Source organism: Ctenopharyngodon idella, chromosome 19 (assembly GCF_019924925.1).
Source record: "Ctenopharyngodon idella isolate HZGC_01 chromosome 19, HZGC01, whole genome shotgun sequence".
In the NCBI taxonomy this organism is placed as follows: Eukaryota; Metazoa; Chordata; class Actinopteri; order Cypriniformes; family Xenocyprididae; genus Ctenopharyngodon; species Ctenopharyngodon idella.
The window spans coordinates 15387110-15409939 of NC_067238.1; the positions used below are offsets into that span (position 1 = coordinate 15387110).

The 22830-nt window shown below is 38.3% G+C and overlaps 2 protein-coding genes across 3 annotated transcripts in view; both read right to left on the reverse strand.

Annotated features, from left to right (window-relative positions):
* kcnk9 (potassium channel, subfamily K, member 9) overlaps positions 1-5800 on the reverse strand; it is a 47419-nt gene extending 41619 nt beyond the window's left edge. Inside the window, exon 1 of the mRNA XM_051873539.1 lies at positions 4162-5800. Coding sequence (XP_051729499.1) covers positions 4162-4714 — 553 coding nt within the window. The 5' untranslated portion in view covers positions 4715-5800. The remainder of the gene's footprint in view (positions 1-4161) is intronic.
* Positions 5801-19464: 13664 nt separating this feature from the next.
* Positions 19465-22830, reverse strand: part of trappc9 (trafficking protein particle complex subunit 9) — a 211513-nt gene continuing 208147 nt past the window's right edge. For both annotated transcript variants that reach the window (XM_051872803.1, XM_051872802.1), the window contains one exon: positions 19465-20651. In XM_051872803.1, the coding sequence (XP_051728763.1) occupies positions 20475-20651 (177 nt within the window). In that variant the 3' untranslated portion in view covers positions 19465-20474. The remainder of the gene's footprint in view (positions 20652-22830) is intronic.

Below are 22830 nucleotides of genomic sequence, written 5' to 3' on the forward strand. Positions count from 1 at the left end.
ATGAACAGTCTCAAAGAAAAAAAAATTGATGACTGACTTGTAAGACTAGTCTTAATGATTTATGCCCTGCTTAACTGTATTAATTTAGTAAATCCCTTTTTAAGGCTAGTCTTAATGTAGCCTATATGAATTTAATTTAAAATCCACATTTATTGCAAATACAAAACCAGAATTCATCTGAAATACATAACAGGTGGTATGGAAAGTTGTGTTTGGATTTCAAACTAAGCTACTAATATATTCATCAGATCTATGATACTTTGAGCAATACTGCAGTGGTGTTAACACACACACACACACACACACACACACACCCACACCATGGTACTTTTAAATATATTTACCATAATATTTTACACTTTAAAATGCTTAGTATTTTAAAGCATTATTACCTTGGAACAAAAAACATGGTTTTATCATTACCATAGTATATGGCCAAAAGACACTGCATTACCATGGTAAAGTATGAAATAAAGCTGTATGGAGTCGCTCACTTGACCACATCACTGATGCATTAGTAAAGAATGAAATCAAAACCATTAGCTATATTCTAATTATCTGCGCACGGCAAATGACCAGCAATTACAAGCACAAAGCAACAGACTGTTTATTCAGTCCACAATCACTGCGTGCTCAGCTGCACATTTCTCTTGAGCTTACTGTACACAACTGCACACAGCAGAACACAGTTTGTGCATTAGCGTCTGTCCTTTCACAGAACGCTCGAGACGCTCATTCATTATACACAAGAGCTGCTGTTCACACACCACTAAAACGCCATCAACACAGTGAGAACGAACATTCTGTACAGTATACCTGCTGTGTGGACGCTGAGCGTTCCTGTTATTCACTACATTCACATGTGCCCATCAGATATTCAATATTTTATTATTTTTATTATTTGGTACATGCTGACACAGCTTTTGTTAAAATGCATTAAAAACAATTAGAGGTCCAGTGGGCTTTTTTTCTATGTAGACATTTGTTTGACTTGTCGTAACTCACAAAAGCAGGAATTTGAAATCAGTCATTTTATTTATTGTCGTTCAACAAATGTGATATATTTGCTTTCTTGCCCTTGTGGCCTACAATATGTGGGTAAGACCAATCATCAACTGAGATTTTGCATAAATGAACACAGAAGTGCTATAAATACAGTTGATAGTAAATCACCAGTTGCTCAAAATTTCACAGAGGAAAATCATACAGTTGATGAATTGTCTTTTTGTGGAAGAGTATATGCGTCGTTATATGCATAAGGAACTGAAATCATTACAAACTGAAAGCAAATGGATTTTTCGTCTCAACACTGTACAACCATATGGATTGAATGAAGACTTAATCTGTCTAGTTTTTTATAGTTTTTATTCTTTCTCTCAACTTCTCCTCCTTCTTCGGATTTGTTAATTGTCAGTTGAGTCTATAATTGGTTGATTGAATTCATGTGTTTTGAGATGTAAGAAATTGTGTATATAAAGACACTGAGGAAGGTCCTGCTCTAATTTTAACATAAAAAACAGGCTATTTATTAAGAAATACTACAGGTGTTTCTTTAGGGGTTTTTCTTACTCTAAGTAAATATATTTTAGAATATTGTTTTAATTGGTATTCATTTTTTTCCTGTGTCCTCAGTATCACTTTCCAACCATGTTAATCCCTTAAACTAACAAAAGCCTGATGACATCATCCTTCAGGAAGTGGGAAGTGAAATCATCATGGAAAAGTGAAAGATTTGAAGAATTCTGGCGTTTTGTGCCGTTTGCTGGTTTCTCAAGCTCACTCCCATCTGTTTGACAAAATGACAGAAACTGAATCTTATACATTCAAAAGATGAATAAAACAAGTAATCAAAACCCTCATGTAAACAGAGCGGTGCAGGAATAACGTCAAAACCCGGAAGACTAATTCGCCACTGGTTCCCTTGAGATTTTCCTATGGGGTTTTATACTGGGGTTTTTCAATTTCTGAGTAAAATCAGGTCTGTGGTAAACATAAGTTGACGATCCTTATACGTTTTGTTCTACAATGTAAACTGCACACACTCACACCCCAAACATTCTTATCTAGTTGATTAGAAACATAGGCATATGTTTTCAAAATTCGCATTATCGATATGAGTTTATGTAATTTACGTTGTAGAACAAAATGTTCAAGTATCATCAGCTTATGTTTACCACAGACCTTACACTCAAAAGTTGAAAAACCCCATTATAAAACCCCATAGGAAAATCTCAAGTGAACCAGTGGCGAATTAGTCTTCCGGGTTTTGACATCATCCCTGCCCCGTTCTATTAACTGTCAATTACTCATTGACTTATTTGACCTCTTTATTTATGTCCTGCGTTCTTTACATTATGCAAATAATCAGATTAAAATGAATAATGTTGACCAGAGCACATATATAAGTTCAGTTTACCCTTTTATATTCCCTTTAATTAAAACAGAAAAGAGTTCAAAATGTGCTGCACAACAGGAATGAACCAGCATTAAAATAAATGTGTATTCAAAATGAGGAACGTGTACACATTCAAAAATGACAAACACTGATTATAAAAGCAACATGTTCAATCTGTGAGAGGAAACCAGCACCTGATCTTGTGCAACACACACACACACACACACACACACACACACACACACACACACACACAGAGAGAGAGAGAGAGAGAGAGAGAGAGAGAGAGAGAGAGAGAATATTTGGTGCTGCAGAGTTGCATTTTGAACTAGATTTGTATTTTTTTCTGTAGAAAATGTAATTCTTGCAAAGCAGCACAAAAATAGTGCTGAAGTTTTTGAGTTTCATGGTTCTGTGTAAATCAAATGCTGCTTTGCTGTTGTCATGACACTCAGCATAATCTTTGCAGCATAAAGGTGGATATAGATACTTAAGATGCAAAAAAGAGCAAATATCAATCACCAATCACCATCTAGATTTAAATGGTGAATATTCTATTAATGTAAGTTAAAACTTTTGATCTACAAATCAAAAATCTGAGTCTAAACATTAAGCAGTTGGAGCTGAATTCACAGCACAAGTTTCATACTAAGAATGAAGGGTTTAGGATGAAGCCAGAACTATATCCGCAATACAGTTCTGCCTAGCAAACGCTGCAATAATAATGTGCATGATGTGTGAGAGGCGACCCAGCTGGAGCTGTAACCGGCACCTGTTGCATCAGGATTGATTTTACAGTGTTTCTACTGAACCATTAATGACACTGACTGTTGATGCATTGAGAAATGAACTCAATCAGAGATACAATACTGCAACACGCAAAACCCTGGCCTTCATCTGACCCTGTAGTGCGCGCACGCGCGCGTGTGTGTGAGAGAGACATTACAGAGCCACTCCAGCACGTCTCATGTCCTCATATGAACTGTCAAGACGCCTGATCATAAGGACGCATTATGAATGTTTTATGTCGCGCGGTGCTCGTTGTTTCGGTGCGCTGTTCTTTCAGCACCACGGCACTGCACTACACCAGACTGAACTACAAACTTCCCCACAGCCTGCACTATCACATATGCTGTAGAGGATCATGCCAAATTGTCAAATGTTGTATATCTTTATAAACTTAACAACAATATTTTAAATAATTAGTGTTGCCCATGTTTAAGTCATTGACTAACATTAAGTAATGCTGAACATATCAGTAGCTCGTGCACATTCATCAAGTTTAATGTCATTTCAAGCTATTTGAATGAACATTAACTTAAAATTAAACATTATATCATGCTATAATTGTTCAATATTAATAAAATTTCAAGTGGAGTTTTGAAATAAAGAGTTTACATAATCAAATTCACCACTTAAACAGTTAAGAAATGTATTTCTATGCCAATGACTCATAAACTACACAGGCCCGGACTAGTTATTCATGTAGTTTTTGTGATTCCTGAAATGATGCAACAAATGACACACCTGTGGTGTGATAATAACAGCGACTTTCTGCGCATTGATAACGTCCCTTCATCTCAGACAAACCCCAGTCTGGACTTTTCCTCCCGCTGAAACGCTGCACGCGCCACGGAGATGTCCATCTCACCATACGAAGTGCAAAAAAGCTCTAATAAACCTCACATTTGTATCCAAACGAGGTGCATTTAGACTCTTTTCGCCACCTTGCGCGAAAAGCACACAGAAAAGGAGCCCAAACTCACCTATCGTGGTTATGACAGTGATGGCAAAGTAAAAGGACCCTGCAAATTTCCACTGGACCCCTGCTCTGTGAGGCTCGGCCTCCATGATGATGGTCTCCAGCTTTTTATAGTCATCCTCACTGATGTTGTACTTGCCCTGGAGGCGCTTCTCCTCCGCCTCCAGCTGCTCCTTCTCCCGCATCTCGAAGTCCGACTCGAGCGCGTCAAACACCGCGGCCCCGACCAGCAGATAGGTGAACGTGCAGACGATCAGGGACAGCGTCCGCACGTTCTGCCTCTTCATGGCCACCAGGAACCGGCGGCTGAGGGGTTCATGTCCCCTCTTATCCCCCGGGAAGGCGCAGCAGCAGTCCGGAAAGGGCGGATAGGGGCAGTGCTGCTGATGCGTCTTCGGACACCGGTTGCGGTTGTAACAGGTCCCTTGATCGTGGTCCTGGCTGGCCGAGAGACACAGCAGACTGCTGGAGCGCCGGGACCACAAGCCCTGCAGCCGCGAAACTCTGCGCAAAACCTGCCCGAGCCACAGCAAAGTCCTCCCGGCGCGCAGTGCCATCAACTAGCGCGCTCCCCGAGTGATCTCCAAAGAGCTTCTGAACTGGAGAAGGTGCCAGAAGCCACTGGGATTCATGCTCGAGTGACAATTACGCACCTGTTAAATTTCCTCCTCTCGTGCGTTTAAACAAACTCATCGTCGTGGCCGTCAGATATCCAAACGAAGACCGCAGCTCCCCTGAACATCTTCCAGAAAAAGTTTCCCCGACCTGTTCATCTGAGGATCATCTTCAGCTGTTCTCACTCCGCCGGTGCGTGAGTAATGCCGGAGGTACCGGAGGAGGACCCGTGAACACGCATCATCTGATGAGCGGCGGAGACGCGCAGCGCACGACTTATGCTCCAAACGTGATCCAACCCAGGAGAAAATCACTTATTCCCGCGGCTATACCCAGACGCTAAACTTAATGCGCTTGATGGTCACGCGAATAACAGGTCCGAGCGCGAATGTGTCCGTTTTCCCCGGTGACTCATGGCTGGACGGATGGATGGATGGACGCGACTCTCGTTTGGCTCACTCCGGTAAAGCTGCACTGTCACGGTATGCCACCGCGAGCGTCCGCTGGCAGACTTCAGTGTGTGCCAGGCTGAGAAAACACACACACACACACACACACACATCACCAAAGCGCACACACAGATGGAGACACTCTACACTACATGCACACTGAGCGCGCGCGGGTGCGTGTGTGTGTGCGTTATGATCTCAGCTTGTAATATTTTAAGCAATTTGCACCTTCTCAACAGGTGACCTCGGACTAAAATTAGATTTAATTTTTTATTAAAGGTAAATCAAGTCTGGCAGCACCTATCATTTTATGTTGAAAATGTGCACTTGTTTAAGATGGCATAACAAGAAAATACATTATTAGGCAGCATACATGCGCGCGGTGAGGCTGATAAAGATTGAGCAAGAGCTATATATAATGTTTACATGAATATTACATTAATCAACTTCCCATATAGTAAAATTAATTGTTACTGTTCCTAAGTGAACCTTTGTGTGCGCGCGCATGTTACACATGAGAGAATATGCCCGCAACTACATGGGTCAATATTAGTCCAACCGAAGAGCCAATAAAATATGATCATTATTGTCATTGAACATTTATAACGTGATTAGAGAGGGTAATATATATATATATATATATATATATATATATATAGTTAATTTAACTCACATTAACCTCTATGTCGAAACATGTTCTATGTCGAAACAATGGAACCTGCTATTAAACAGCCTATTATAGGTTTCTCAGCTCAATTTATTAAAAACAATTTTGAAACAAAATTCATGAAACAACATACATGTTAAAGGGATAGTTCACCCAAAAATGAAAAATTTGTCATCAATTACTCACCCTCAAGTTGTTCCAAACCTGTATGAAATTCTTTGTTCTGCTGAACACAAAAGAAGATATTTGGAAGAATGTCAGTAATCAAACAAATCTCGCTCCCCATTGACTACCATAGTAGGAGAAATAAATACTATGGTAGTCAATGGGGGGGCGAGATCTGCTTGGTTACAAACATTCTTCCAAATATCTCTTTGTGTTCAGCAGAAGAAAGAAATTCATACAGGTTTGGAACAACTTGAGGGTGATTAAATGATGACAGAGTTTTCATTTTTTGGGTGAACTAACCCCTTTAAATGGTAACATGCAAATATCAAACCAACAAATATTGCAATTATTATACTGTACAAAATTACAATATATGTGACAACTTGCTCCACTCACACACTATCTTGTGAGTACAGTTTAATTTTTCGGTTACTTTAGTTGAATCTTGTCTGGATGAATGCTGCTCCTCTATATAAAACAGGATCCCTGTCCGAACAAAATGTTCAAATAAACTGAACTCTGGACATTAAAAACAACGTGTTATTCAAACATAAGTGAAATGGACAGTTGTGCCAGTGTAAAACAGCATTTGGACCTTCTGTAAAGAGTTCAGTTTTCCAGAGCGTCTATCTGTGACTAAAATAACTGTAGTGATCTGGACACCATAGAGTATTTTGGTAGGTAAATGTAGGTCTTGTCCCAATATTTGTGCAGTGTCCCAGTGAAAGTGGCAAAAGCAGAGGTTCATAAAGACAGTTTAGATAATATGTCTCTAAAATATAAACTTATAGGATTAGTTCACTTTCAAATGTTAATTACCCCAATCTTTACTCACCCTCATGCCATCCTATAGGTGTATATGACTTTCTTCTTTCTGATGAACACAGTCGGAGAAATATTAATAAATATCCTGAGGCATCCAAGCTTTATAATGGCAGTAAGTGTTACCAAACGAGTATGAGCTGAAGAAAGTGTCTCCATCCACATCCATCCATCATAAACATGTACTCCCCATGGCTCTGGGGGGTTAATAAAGGCCTTCTGAAGTGAAGCGATGCGTTTGCGTAAGAAAAGTATCCATATTTAACAAGTTATGAAGTAAAATATCTAGCTTCCGCCAGACTGCCTTCCGTATTCTACTTATGAAGAAAGTGTAAAACTCTTGCAGTTCAAAAAGCTTTTTTTTTTTTTTTTTTTACACAAATGCATCCCTTCGCTTCAGAAGGTCTTTATTAACCCACCAGAGCTGTGTGGAGCACACGTTTATGATGGATGGATGTTTATGGATGGATGCACTTTCTTCAGCTCATACTCGTGGGTCTCGTTTAATGCCATAATAAAGCTTGGATGCATCAGGATATTTATTAAAATATCTTCGATTGTGTTTATCAGAAAGAAGAAAGTCAAATACACCGAGGATGGCTCGAGGGTGAGTAAATCATGGGCTAATTTTCATTTGAAAGTGAACTAATCCTTTAATATTCAACAATATTATTGATTTGACTGAGCTGGATGACGACATCACTGTTTTTCTGCAGAACTGCTTTATAGATGAAATGAACCCATTTAATAATTGATGATCTTTACAACAGAAGTGAATCAACACTGAACTGACTTCAGCTGAACGATGACACTGTTTTCTTTTAGAGCTGCTGCACGGCTGAAATGAACTCTGTTCGCATCATTGAATCATTTTCCTGTTGTCACTGTAAAGCTGCTTGAAACAATCTAGCACTATAGAAATAAAGGTGACTTGACAGGACTAAACTCAATCTCAACATCTAATCATATTTATTAACAAAACAAGAATATGTAACAGAAAGAATCAAGAATATGTAATGCACAAGTACACACACTGCTGCAAAAGCGAGCTTTAGCCTTAATAGGTCATCAGAAATTAAGTGTTTATGATCCCTGCATGTTGTCTTTTCCCCCCTGTGAAAGACAAAACACAAAAGGAGATGTTTTGCAGAATGTTCATGGTGCTATTTTAATACAATGGATGTACACAGTGACCATTTGCTCAAAAAAAGTGCCAAAAACACTATAAAAGTACATGACTTGTGCACTGTATTTCATGTCTTCAGAATAAAGTAAGTTTTTGGGAGAAACAGGACAAAATTTAAGTCGTTATTCACTAAGAAACCCCTTCACCAGCTCTCAAAATCTGACCAGACATGTCACAAGAACTGACATTTGTGCAGTTTCTACTTCCTCCATCTCCTTTATATGAAGCAGATTTACTGATGCTGTATGCAAACGATCATGCAAATCTGGTTAAGTAAATGATGACATTATTCATTTTTGGATGAACTATTTCTTTAATGCATCTCTGTGAATCTATCCTCTTACACGGTGCACTACATCCCACATCGTGAGGTGGACAAACACCCACATTGTACTTTTTAATACTGTTTTTCACTGGCCCAGTGAAACTCGTTCTGAATCAGATCGCAGTGGGTATTTTTACAAAAAAACCCATTTTAGTCTAGTAACTAGATCTGCACCAAGAGAACCAAACACGAACTGTACATAAACATTCAAAGCGTATGCTGAGAATTTCAGCGAATGCCTCGATATTAAACATGAATAATCCTTCGGTAAACATGCAGAAAGACGCGTTTGGCGCGAGACACCCTGACGTATCGCGAGCGCTCGGCACACAGGCTAAACACAGACACAGGGAAAATGTTCCTGTCTGATGTACTGCCGCTAAGTTTAGTTTCATTTTCTCACATTTCAAAACTCCCCACGACACACCCACACACAGGGAGGATATTTCTAGATGTGTGAAGGCAGAAAGATGACTGATTAATGAAGAACGAATATCAGAGGACAGAGCTGTAGGTCAGAGAAGCTAGCATACCTGTTTCTACTTTCTAGGATCCTGAAGTAAAATGATATGTAGGAACTTTGTTAGTAATGAATGACTCATAAATTGGTGAATCAACCAGTAAACCAGTACATTAAACTGAATCATTTGAATGAACCGAATCACTGTTGAAATGAATCAGACTTTCCAATAGTCGAAAAGAGAAGTCTATTTCAGAGAGCGTGTTTGATTTAGGTCTCACTTTACCCGCCTGTACTAAAGCTTTGTGTGTAGCCTAATACAACATCAAAACCAGCACATTGTTATGCTGCTAAAGAAAGTATCTTGTTACAGGACAAGACAAACATTTGAGCTACTGTTATGCTACTGAAAAATGCACTGAATTTAGCAGCATTAGGCTTGTTCAAGATGCATCGGCGCTGCACAGACTGATCAGCATAGGACATCAAAGTACCGCGAAAGCAATTGGAGAGCAAACGACTCCTTATCAAAGTCCCTTTAAGACAAGTCATTTCACTCTGCGGCCATCTTTGAAACGCCTCTTGGGCATTCAAGTGCAGCTCCTGTTTCTTTGAATAGGGAAACATCAAATTCTCCAAAGCTGTTTGCCAAGCTTTTGATTAAAATTCATATTTGAAATCACCAATGAAATCTGACAACAACTGTCTCATAAATTTTATTTTTGTAATAAAACTGTATTTTTCAGGCTGGATCAAGCTAATGTGCATGCGCAGTCCTAAGTGCACGTCTCTATAGGAAGCGTACTTCTGACTGTTTCTATAGGAACCAGAGCTTCTAATGGCCACTGCAGTGACGAGATTGGCTCTTAGAAGGGGGGACTTATGGTGCGTTCCAGACAGATCGGATTTTGGATTTTTCCCACCTCCTTCTAGGAAATAACAGCTGGAACGCCACTCAAAGTCGGACATTCGGCGTGTGAACTCGGGGTACATCGATCAACCCTGACCTCAGCGAGACGCGTCATTTGAAGTTACTTCCAAGATGTCGGCTCGTCCTGCTTTCAATGAATATAAATGTAAAAATCGTGTTCCGGGGGGTAAAATCCACGTTTTTGGCGGGGCTTCCCTGGTAAAAATCGCATTCCAGGTGCTAAATATCACGTTATTTGGGGTCGATTCAACCCGCGGACATGAAAAACAACCCGCGGCAACAGTGTGAAAGTAGCCCAATTCCACGGGAAAACCCCGGACTTGGCAACACTGGTGACACGTCTTGTCTTTGTCCTTATGCTTTTGAATCGCTCCCGCGGTATTTTGATGTCATACGCCGATCGGTCTGCGCAGCGCCGATGTATCTCGAACAAGCCCCTTTTCACAGACTGTGATGACGCGTTTTAACGGTCAAAGTTTTTTATATTTGCATTCTTAAAAAAATGTAGGTACATTTATAACACTATACTTAGTATTATATTACCATTGCATCAAATTACAAAAATCTAGTTAATGCTGCTGTGAGGGTGTTTCTAATACAACGACTATGGGAGTGACGTAAAAATTACATATGCTGTTATCAATCTCTCTCTGTTTTTTTCCTCTTTTTGAAAGTTGTAAAACACTATTGTTGTGTTTTTCTTTTGCTATTTGTTTACCTAACTATGACGACTTCCGCTTCTGAGAAACCCAGAAATGTGAAAAGGGTCTATTGCTAAGTTACTCCTCAACATGTGACCTCAGATTTCAGATCCATTTCTGACTTTTCTCCTGTTTTCTGCATTGCACATTCATTTATAAAACTCTCTCATGTGCAAGCGCAACCTTTTCTCTCATAATGCTCTTTGCCTAATCTCATACTGATCCATCTTTGGTTTTATTTTTTGACCTTTCTGTCTCTTCACACCTGTGCTGGCACATATAATGAAGGGCGTGGCTGCTTCATATGAGAGAGAGAGAGAGAGAGAGAGAGAGAGAGAGAGCTTAAGTAAATCTCTGAGCTCAGATGCTGGAAACATGGAAATTAATTGAACTTGTGGTTCCTTGGAGCTCATTTGCATACAGGAAAGAATGGGTCCAATCCCTCAAGTAAAGCGAGGTTCATTTAAGTCAGAAAAATAAATAAATAATGTAAAAGTGATGTTTTTAAGCATTCATTTTCTTTTGTTACCGGAGCCGAAGGATGGATACACTCTCTTTGTCTTTCAGAAACTGCAAGAATAATGTGTATTATTGTCTGTGGATCAAAGAGAAAGAATGAAATGATTTGTCCCATGTACATTTAATATAAATAAACTCTACATTATGTTCATATGGAGAACAGAAAATAATTCTGACTTGTCCCTCAGTTTGCAAAAATCAAATGCGAATCACATTTTCAGTAATGCACTTGTAATGGAAGTCTATGGGCAAGACATATTTCTTTCTTTCTTTTTTTTTTTTTTGAAGCACTTATATTAATCCTTCCATAAGAAAGTGTGTTATTTGAGCTGTAAAGGATCTCTCCAGTATTTTCTGTGGTAAAAAAAAGAGCTTAACTTGTACTGAACTGGTAATATTAACTACAGCGATGTGTTTAAGGTACACTGTTGCAAATCTACTGCTTTGGGAACAGTGAGCTAAATATAACTCAACTATATATAGACTTTAAAACCTAGTCTGTAATGCAGCATTAGGCCCACTTCAGCTAAAAGACCCTCAATTCGCTGTCACAGTTCAGTAAGTGGGCAGCTTAATATCCCAATGCTAACACAACATCGGAGATCAATACACCACTCTCTTTTCAGGTAATATCAGAAAGTTATTCATGAGCGGTTCTATTTCAAGCGTTGTGCTTCGTTTATCTCTATTTGTCTTTATTTTCTCTCCACTGTAGCATTTTGAGGCATTCTTTACCATATTTACTCTGTCAACTCATTTTTCCAGTGATATCTGGCACAAATCAAATTATGTTTCATCCACGTAAATGGCAAAAAACACTGTTTGCATCCACTTTTAAATGTGGTTCTAAATCTGATATGTATCTGATCACATGACAGACTCTAAACACTCATATCAAATGCATAATTCAGAGTACCAGTGAAAATTCATAATTCTTGATATCAATTTCAACAGCAAAACCTTCTAATTAACACAGTTGTTTTCATAAATAAATAAATAAATATGAATAATTAAATTAAATTAAAAAACAGCATGTAGCCTTTAAGTATTCACCAATTAAGTAAACACCATTTCAGGTTTTTCAAGGAATTCTTCATGTAAACAGTCAGATATAAAGAACAAAGAAATAAATTGAAAGCAGTAAGTGATTTTCTCTTTGTCTTTCCATTTTCTGATTATTTTTAACAACATAATAAACAGCAGCAGGTCTATCAGGCTACTTTTATACTGCAAGACCTAAAGCACAGCTCCAATATTTACACATTTTTTGTCATGCATGCTAATATTCTCTTCAAACTGGCATTAATACCTAAGAAAAGGCAGGCATTTGCACCAAGAAGATTAATCATTCAAAGGGCCTTTTACACCTGGTCACTTCATGTGTTTTTACTGATCGGATAGATATCTAGTATCTAAGTTGATTTGGAACAGTTGTGTGAAAAGTACTATTGAAGTAAACTGAAAATATGAGATCTGTGCATTAGGCCTCGCAAATAAACACAATAAAATATATCTGGTGACACACTCAAGAACTTTCAAGCTGAAAATGACAAGTGAACACAGATACAAAATAATATATCACAGGAATAGTTGTTCTTGCCTGTGATTTCCTTTCATCTCATAAATTAGCTTCTCATTATCCTCTTACCTCTGAGAGAGAGAGACAGACTGACTGCAAACAGACTAAAAGAATACTTGAACAGAACATAATACTGCTGTTGCACACACACACACACACACACACACACACACACACACACACACACACACACACACACACACACACACACACACGCAAACACACACAGCTTTGAGAGCTCACAGGGCCGCTCTTCACTGGATCTCATCTCAGTGTTCACACACAGATCCTAGTAGAAGCACACATTCATTTGATTCATCTGGCAGACATAAAGAGAAGTGTGACACAGCCCAAGAACAGATCACTAAATTATTCAGACGATCTCCTCACAAAACTGTTGAAAGATTCTGGTGGAACCCCTGGGTCCTGCAAAAACACACACACAAACATAAAGGGTCATAGAGACCCCTGAGATCACTGCCCAACTCGACCTGTAGAGAAACAGAGAGAAGATCCACCTGAAGCAAGTTCATTCAAACACTGCTCAACCTTCATCATTAGTGTCACACTAATAGAATAACAGAAAGTATCATGTTGAAAAAATTCATCAGAATCTTGAGATGAAATTTTAGAACAACATACAGCAGACTTCTACAATGAAACACTAAATAATTTGTCCTGCCAAATTGATTTCTGCCACTTATGCTTTCTTAGTTATAACACATAAATAAATGCAGTTTTTTTTTTTTAACTTTCTATTCATCAAATTCTGAAAAAAAAAAAAAATCAGTTTCCATAAAAGTATGAATATTCAACATTTAGAATAATAATAAATGTTTCTTGAGCAGCAAATCAGCATATTAGAATGATTTCTGAAGGATCGTGTGACACTGAAGACTGAAGTAATGATGCTGAAAATTCAGCTTTGATCACAGGAATAAATTACATTTTAAAATATATTGAAACATAAAACATTTCTTTTAAATTGTGATAATATTTCACAATATTATTGTTTTACTGTATTTTTTTGATCATATAAATGCAGCATTAAGAGCAAATTTCAAAAATATTAAAAAATCTTACTGACAACAAATATATAGAAATAAAAGGGAAGCAAAAAAACTTAATTAGTATATTTATCTTAAAAAAATAAATAAATTAATTAAAATATCCCTAAACATTCTTAAAACAACCAACATTTATTTAGACAGAACTTTTGTTTTCATTTATATAAATAAAAAAAAAAAACTATTATTATTATTATTATTATTATTATTATTATTATAAACAATTCCCTGCACAAACACATTGTGGTTGACACAAACCTTATGAACCCATAATAAATGTAGAGTATGGGTCATATTTTAATTTAAATTGCATAATTTTTGAGAATAAGTGGATCCCAAGTGACCTGTTCATGCTGGGACCCACAACTACGTATATGCGAAGCATATAAAGCTCCTGTGTTTTTGCCTATTTATTTTGCTATTCTTTTTTGGGTCACGACCCAGCAGACCCAGACCCCTGATTTAGCACATCCAGCGAGAGAGAAAGAGATGACTGTGGCTCTGCAGTGCCTGAGGATGCTGTCTGCTGACTGATAAGACTCCCTCTCTATTCACAGGTGGTTGCCAAGGAGACGGAGAGGCACAGAGAGGCCACTCAGACAAACCAGATCCGTTCGGACCCTCCCTGCACAAGATCAGGATCAGCCTGAGACGACAAACTCCACAGACACACAAATCCCTCTCAGCTCTACCCCCTAAGTCTCTCTCCCACAATGCACCGCTGCGGGCACACTGTTACTAAGAGGACGAGCTGAATAGAGGAAATGGACATTAACATATGTACACTCAACCCATGTCCTCGAGTGGCTGAATCAGCAAGAATAACTTCAGCGGTCTCTGGTTCTTCTTACATGCGCTGCGAGAGCACTCCAGCAGCTGACGGTCAATGGTGAGTGTGTGAAAGTGCACTTAATCCACAGAAGCGTGCGCTTACAACAGCTCACTTCTGCTTTACGTTGCAGTAGAGTGAGAGAGAGCACTCTGTGTTGTCATATGGTATCGCTATTATATCGTTTGAGCGTCAGACGGCGTGCAAATGCTTTCAGATCTACTGTACGCACAAGACAGCTACAACTACATGTTCCAAGATTGAATGATTTCTGAAGAAAATCTTTGGAGAAAACTGCCTTTAGAGATATGTATTGTAAGTGGAATCACAAATAGATAAAGTGTAATAAGATAAACACTTGTTTTCCAAAATATCCAAAGCAAAATGTATTTTGGATATTTGCCCAAAATCTCAAAATTGACCAGCGTCTGAAAAAAAAAGTTTTTTCCTGTTGTGTCGTGCCTTAAAGGGATAGTTCACCCAAAAATGAAAATTTTGTCATCATTTAATCACCCTCAAGTAGTTCCAAACCTGTATGAGTTTTTTCTTCTGCTGAACACAAAAGAAGATATTTTGAAGAATGTTGGTTCTCAAACAGTTGATGGGCCCCATTGACTTCCATAGTATTTTTTTTTTACTTTTCATTTTCATCAAAATATCTTCTTTTGTGTTCAGCAGAAGAAAGAAACTCATACAGGTTTGGAACAACTTGAGGTCAAGTAAATGAGGACAGAATTTTCATTTTTGGGTGAACTATCCCTTAAACTATACTGAAAAAACTACACATTTTTAATAACTTATGAGCAGAGTCTGTCTTAAAGTGCCCATATTATGGATTTTTGAAAATTACCTTTCACGCAGTGAGTAATGTAGCTGTATGTGAATGTAAACAGTCTGCAAAGTTGTAAAGCTGAAAGTGCATCATAAGTAAAGTTATTGTCTCGCAAAAGAAAGAGTCGACTCTGAACCGCTTAAATGAGTCGTTTGTAATTCGAATCCCATTTCCGTGAAGTTCACACATCACAAGCTAACACATATGTATAATGCCCACCTACATTCTGCGTGGACATCCCGCGAAAACCTAAACCCCTCTCAAAAGCCGTAGCTTGTTAGTTTGGATAACATGTTGACAAAGCTAGCTCTGTGAAAGGAAATTTGGTTTATTTTCACTGCTAAAAGATGAGCTGTGGAGAATCAGTGGTTAAAAATGAGATAGTACCTGCTTTATTTGGACGAACTTACTCCTTAGAATCATAATCTGTAAGTATGATTAATTATTGATGTATTTTATATGAGTGTTCAAAATACATAGTTTTGTGTTTTAGCTATATTGTGTATGTCTCCGGCTAATCAGCTAACTGATTATTACTGTCTTACTAAAATACTTCTGCTAATCTGCTGTTCACTATTACCTCAAATTGTGTCCATTAAAGCAGACTGTCTGTCATTCTTACTACTTTGACTTATAATAAAGGATGGAGCAAGTTTTGTTTTACAAACTTTAATGTTAAATCAGTCATTCGAGTTAGCGCTGGGCTAACGTTAGCACTACTATTGTTAGTTAATGATAAAGTTACCACATGTGCACCGCAATAAATTAGAAATATACACATCGGTTTGTTGATGGACATACTCTTGTTAATACGGATGTAGAGGAATTACAGTTGGAAAATCTCACGATGAACTTCAAACTGAGTTGTGTATCACTGAGAAACGTCCCGCTCAAGTCGTTCTTGCGATGGAGGATCGGGTTGCATAACTAGTTCTTCCAATGTTTCATCATCGGACTCAATCCCATCGTTACTGTCTTTACAGTGTGTACAATCGCTGAGCTTTAGGAAGCCTCTGGACGGAGCTGTAAGTGGTAGACCAATCACAACAGACTGGGCCATCTGGCCAATCAGAGCAGAGCAGGCTCGCAAAAAGGAAAGATTTAGAGAGACTGATTCATCCATCGAGTCGTTTGAGAATCATTGAAAAATGTGGTTATGCTGCAATGTATATTATGAGAAAATTAAAATTTTTTTTTATTACCTTTGATGCATGTAAAGCTGTTATAGGAGACCTCCAAAACAAAATTAAGAACCATTAAAATAGCATAATAGGGGCATTTTATGCCCCCAATACAAATACATGAACACAAATGATTGGATTTAAGCTTGATTTATGTGTTGCATTTTTTAGTATTTCCACAAGGGGCGCTTTAGCTGACATTAGCATAAACAATCTTCTTCTGTGGTCTTTCAAGCGTATGCATGTCAAGTATGTACACAAAGACTGCGTACATAATCGTATACTTCCCTACTATACAATATGTGACAAAAGTTATGTGTCTGAATTCACAGTACTCATAAAAGAGTAGGCAAAAAGTACCAGGATAAGTACCTTACTACTTCCAGTGAAATTCTGAAGTGTGCATACGATGGACACTTTACTATCCCATGAGGCCACGGGAGAGGATTTGTGAATGGCAGTGAAGCAATGCAACTGACACTGGCAGGTCACATGATAATGACAACATGCCGAATGTCCGGATTACATTCATACTATGCACATACTTTTTAGCACTCGCAAAGTACGTACTCATTCGAAATAAGTACCTACTCAAGAGAGAATGCGATTTCGGACGCAGCCCATGACTGCATGCTTGCAATGCGAATGTGAAAAATTTCACATCTGCATTTGCAAACTTGAATAGATTATGCATATGACCTAAGACTGAGCTCAAGGTCGAATGGATGATGTCATAGGCCGGTGACGACACTCTTTGATGTGCAGTAGGTTTAGTGTCTGTTTAGGAGGAACAGTAAGACAGCATTAGTAGAAGTTCATCCCCTTGACAAGATTAAGAAACTGTATTCTGCGTTTTCACTATATTTCGTGTGTGTGTGTTCGATGAAGCCACTGAATTTTTCCATCCTGTGGCGACAGCAGATCAAAGTGAACGTCAGGAAACCTGTGCTGAGATAATCTCATTCATGACGGAACATGAAGGAAACACACACAAACGGACATCAAGGACACAATTTTCAATCAGCAAACATGCACACGCAGGTTTACACACACACACACACACACACACACACACACACACACACACACACACACACACACACACACACACACACACACACACACGTAAAAATATTCTGGCTTTGTTTGGTTCATCATCCAGAGCTTGTGTGTGTTTAAGCATCTCGGCTCATTAACTCAAGCTAATTGAGATAAATATGAAAAGTTTAAAATGTCATTAAAATGATTAATTTCTCTTTGATCACTGCTGACTGTCTGGAGCAGTTCATCTTATCTGAACGTTTAGAAGTTTTAAACAAAAAAAAGAAAAGAAAAAAAAGGTAAAAGTCTGTAAATGGAGAAAAATATAAAAATGTGCATACTGTGAACTCTACAGGCATCTGAAATTAAATGTCTAATCTTCTTAATTTACTTTTAATTTTTGTCCTACTGGTTGCAAAATTATTTAATATGCTGTATAATTTGATATAATTATCTTTGTATGAGGAAAGTCTGCTAAGGACTGCTTTGTTTCATTTTGTCATTTTGCTTTACAAAAAATAATTTAATTTAATATTTAATTATTGAAAAATACTAAATAAAACAATAAATTATATATATTTTAATGTAATTTTATAATTGTATTGCCTATTATATTTATCTATTAAATTATATATGTGTGTGTGTATAGATTAGTTATTGTTCTACATAAATTACAATACTGTAATATGATCTGAACCCTTATATGAATCATTTTTAAAAGCAGATGACCTATTCTGTTAATGATTCTGTGATTTAGAGACAATTTGTTCAGATGGATGTTGAAACATCTCAGCGGTGGAATCCCTGAGTGGACGTTTAACGCTAATTGAATTACTGCAACCACAATCACTTACAATTATAGCACATAATGTAGGCCATCTCAACCGCCTCCTGCATTATCATCGCTGGACCACACCACAATAAAGCAGTAATACCACATTTCCGGCAATCATCGGTTGCTAGAAAGCTCACCTCAGAAAAATGACCTCGGTTCCTGGAACAGTAACACTTTTGGTCGAACATATTCATAACCTGTTGTGCTCATGTTCAATCTTAAATTCTGGGTCTTTTTTTGCATTTTAGAGTAGGTTTGAAACACATTTAAGACATTTATTTGATATTTTTGACATATTTTTGATTTGTTCATTAACGTTATTTATCTAATTAGAATAATTGCAATGAAGATTGAGGTCAACATATCAAATCCTTAGCTGAGAATCTTAGGGGCCAACAGTGTTTTAGGGGCCTGAAAATGCTAACTTTTTAAAACGGAATTCAAAGTGCAAGTTTTTGAAAACAATACCGTTATCGTCTCCGTGTAAACTACAAAAACGCGAACCTGTGAACACGGTGATGTTATGCACATGTGTATTAGATGTTCAGTCTATAGGTGCGTAGTTTTTCTTTACAAAGTGACATCGCCAACTACTGGCCTGACATAAATAATACAGTGTTTTTTGTCGTTTTCGTGGATCCGTGTGAATGGGATCGTTTTGACAACGTTGTCGCCTGTACACGAAAAACGCAAAGGTTTTTTAGTACATCATACCCTTAGATTGATTAAAGTCATCAGCTGAATGGACATCAAATTGATGAGCAAACACGGTAACACTTTAGTATGGGGAACAATTCTCACTTTTAACTAGTTGCTTATTAGCTTGCAAATTGACTGTTTATTAGTACTTATGAAGCACATATTAATACCTTATTCTACACGACCATATTCTACATCCCTAAATCCTGCCCCATACCTAAACTTAAACACTACAACAACCACCTTACTAACTATTAATAAGCAGTAAATTAAGGGTTTATTGAGGCAAAAGTGGTAGTTAATAGTGAATATGTGTATATATTCCCCATACCAAAGCATTACCGCAAACACATTAAAGAAACCAGTTTCATAGTTACATAAACGTGAATCAAAGCCATGGGTCCGACAGAGTCACAAAACCATTTATGCATCAACCCCAGAAAAAAAAAAGCTGTATACAGTCATACGTGAAAGTACTGTGACAGACGTAACTCATATTTACATGCACCATTAATGTGAACCCCTATAAGACCTGCCGAGAACATGACCAGATCATATTTCAGCCAAAAATCAAAAGAAGGAAATAGTAAATTATGTTTTGCAGAAAGAAAATAAGCCTGTTTTACCCATTAAGAGTTTTTGAAATTGTGACAATATTATTTTATGACAATTAAGAACATTTCCTCTACAGCTGTCATTACCATAATGCAAAAAATCGAATTATGTATATATAAAACATTTTAATTTATTCTATGCTGATTTAAATAAAACTTTATTCCATGCAGATAATCATATTTAAATACTCAAATTATTGACTTCAATGAGAATCACCATTTACGATTATGAGAATTACAAAACAAACGAATAAACAAAATGCCCAAGCGAACACATCACAGTAATGAGACTTGTGCTTAATTGTCATTAAAATAATGTCATAAGGCAAAACAAAAGTTGTAAAAACAGGCTTCAACTAAATCTAATATTTTTGTTATATTATTTTTGGGTTGAAATATGAGCTGGAGATGTTTCCATCAGATTCATGCACTGAAAGCACGACGTTGTTGAGCAATCTAGTGCATTTTAAACTCCTTCACTTTAAGAGAATGATTCAGGACTAAACTGTAAACTCTCCTTTGATGTTTTCACTTAGCGGTTAGCTGAAAAATGTTCTTCATCCATTTTGCCTGTGGAGGTAAATGAGCATGATGCGTTCAGAACAGTCAGACTGAACGTAAAGTGGAGGATTTGGCATACATTTAAACATCTCCAAACTCTAAAAGCTTTATACACTGGAACTGCACTTGCTCTAGACTCAATAAATATCTAGATCCGCTCAGTGGTGGTCTGGATAACAGCAGATCTCTCCCCAGGCCTACTGAGTCCGTCAGGTCAGAGGTCAGAGTTCACAGGTTCAGGCAGCTGCTTCGATTGGCTCCTGGGCTTTGATGTGGACGCTGGGCAGACAGAACCAGGCGGGCGGCAGGTCGCGGCTCGTGCTGTCGTCCTGAAACTTGATGTTCAGATAGAAATCACCGGTGTATAAGAAGAGCAGGGCTCCCACACACACAGAGTTCTCCGTGGGGTTCACCTGAGGACGAGAACATCACACACCTGCATCACTGCTCTGAAACACCTGCTGACTTCATCACTGCCAAGAGCAGAGCGAGAAGTGGCAGAAGTACTAAAACTTCACATCTTCTGCTTCCTACACACTCCTTCATACATGTCCTGTGAGGGTCGTACAGAAGTCTTAAAGGGATAGTTCACCCAAAAATTAAAATTTTGTCTACTTACTCATCATCAAGTTGTTCCAAACCTGTATGTTTCTTTTTTCTGTTGAACACAAAAGAAGATATTTTAAAGAATGCTGGTAACCAGACAGATAATGTCACCCATTGACTTCCATAGTATTTTTTTCCTAATATGTAAGTCAATGGCTACCGTCAACTGTCTGGTTACCAACATTCTTTAAAATATCTTCTTTGGTGTTCAACAGAAGAAAGAAACTCACACAGGTTTGGAACAACTTAAGGATGAGTAAGTAGACAATATTTTCATTTTTAGGTGAACTATCCCTTTAAGGCCAATTCACACTGCACTGACAGACCCAGACAGTTACCAGATTACAGTACGTCACTTCTCAGACATTCTAGTTCCGATTTAGCATGTTCAATCGGCGAAAACAAGCTCCGACAGACTCCGACAGACTCCGACAGGGGTAACACATTGATCTGACAAAACCCGACAAAGTGTCTGTTGCAGTCTGTCGGTGCGGTGTGAATTGGCCTTTACAGGTACAGAAGCAAAGACAGTCTGTCCTTTTTAGAAGAACCAAACTCAGACTTTAAAAGAACCAAACACTGAACAGAGTGAAAAGGAACCCAGTTTGCTTTGCATTCACCTGGTTTCTAGTCTTAAAATAGGATCAGATCTCAGTTTGGTCCATTTTAGTTGGAATTCAGTCTACTTTCCATGCACATTATATTTTAATGCTACTGCTATAATAATAATAATAATAATAATATATATATACAGTGGGTACGGAAAGTATTCAGACCCCCTTAAATTTTTCACTCTTTGTTATATTGCAGCCATTTGCTAAAATCATTTAAGTTCATTTTTTTTTCCTCATTAATGTACACACAGCACCCCATATTGACAGAAAAACACAGAACTGTTGACATTTTTGCAGATTTATTAAAAAAGAAAAACTGAAATATCACATGGTCCTAAGTATTCAGACCCTTTGCTGTGACACTCATATATTTAACTCAGGTGCTGTCCATTTCTTCTGATCATCCTTGAGATGGTTCTACACCTTCATTTGAGTCCAGCTGTGTTTGATTATACTGATTGGACTTGATTAGGAAAGCCACACACCTGTCTATATAAGACCTTACAGCTCACAGTGCATGTCAGAGCAAATGAGAATCATGATGTCAAAGGAACTGCCTGAAGAGCTCAGAGACAGAATTGTGGCAAGGCACAGATCTGGCCAAGGTTACAAAAAAATTTCTGCTGCACTTAAGGTTCCTAAGAGCACAGTGGCCTCCATAATCCTTAAATGGAAGACGTTTGGGACGACCAGAACCCTTTCTAGAGCTGGACGTCCGGCCAAACTGAGCTATCGGGGGAGAAGAGCCTTGGTGAGAGAGGTAAAGAAGAACCCAAAGATCACTGTGGCTGAGCTCCAGAGGTGCAGTCGGGAGATGGGAGAAAGTTGTAGAAAGTCAACCATCACTGCAGCCCTCCACCAGTCGGGGCTTTATGGCAGAGTGGCCCGACGGAAGCCTCTCCTCAGTGCAAGACACATGAAAGCGCGCATGGAGGACTCCAAGATGGTGAGAAATAAGATTCTCTGGTCTGATGAGACCAAGATAGAACTTTTTGGCCTTAATTCTAAGCGGTATGTGTGGAGAAAACCAGGCACTGCTCATCACCTGTCCAATACGGTCCCAACAGTGAAGCATGGTGGTGGCAGCATCATGCTGTGGGGGTGTTTTTCAGCTGCAGGGACAGGACGACTGGTTGCAATCGAGGGAAAGATGAATGCGGCCAAGTACAGGGATATCCTGGACGAAAACCTTCTCCAGAGTGCTCAGGACCTCAGACTGGGCCGAAGGTTTACCTTCCAACAAGACAATGACCCTAAGCACACAGCTAAAATAAAGAAGGAGTGGCTTCACAACAACTCCGTGACTGTTCTTGAATGGCCCAGCCAGAGCCCTGACTTAAACCCAATTGAGCATCTCTCGAGAGACCTAAAA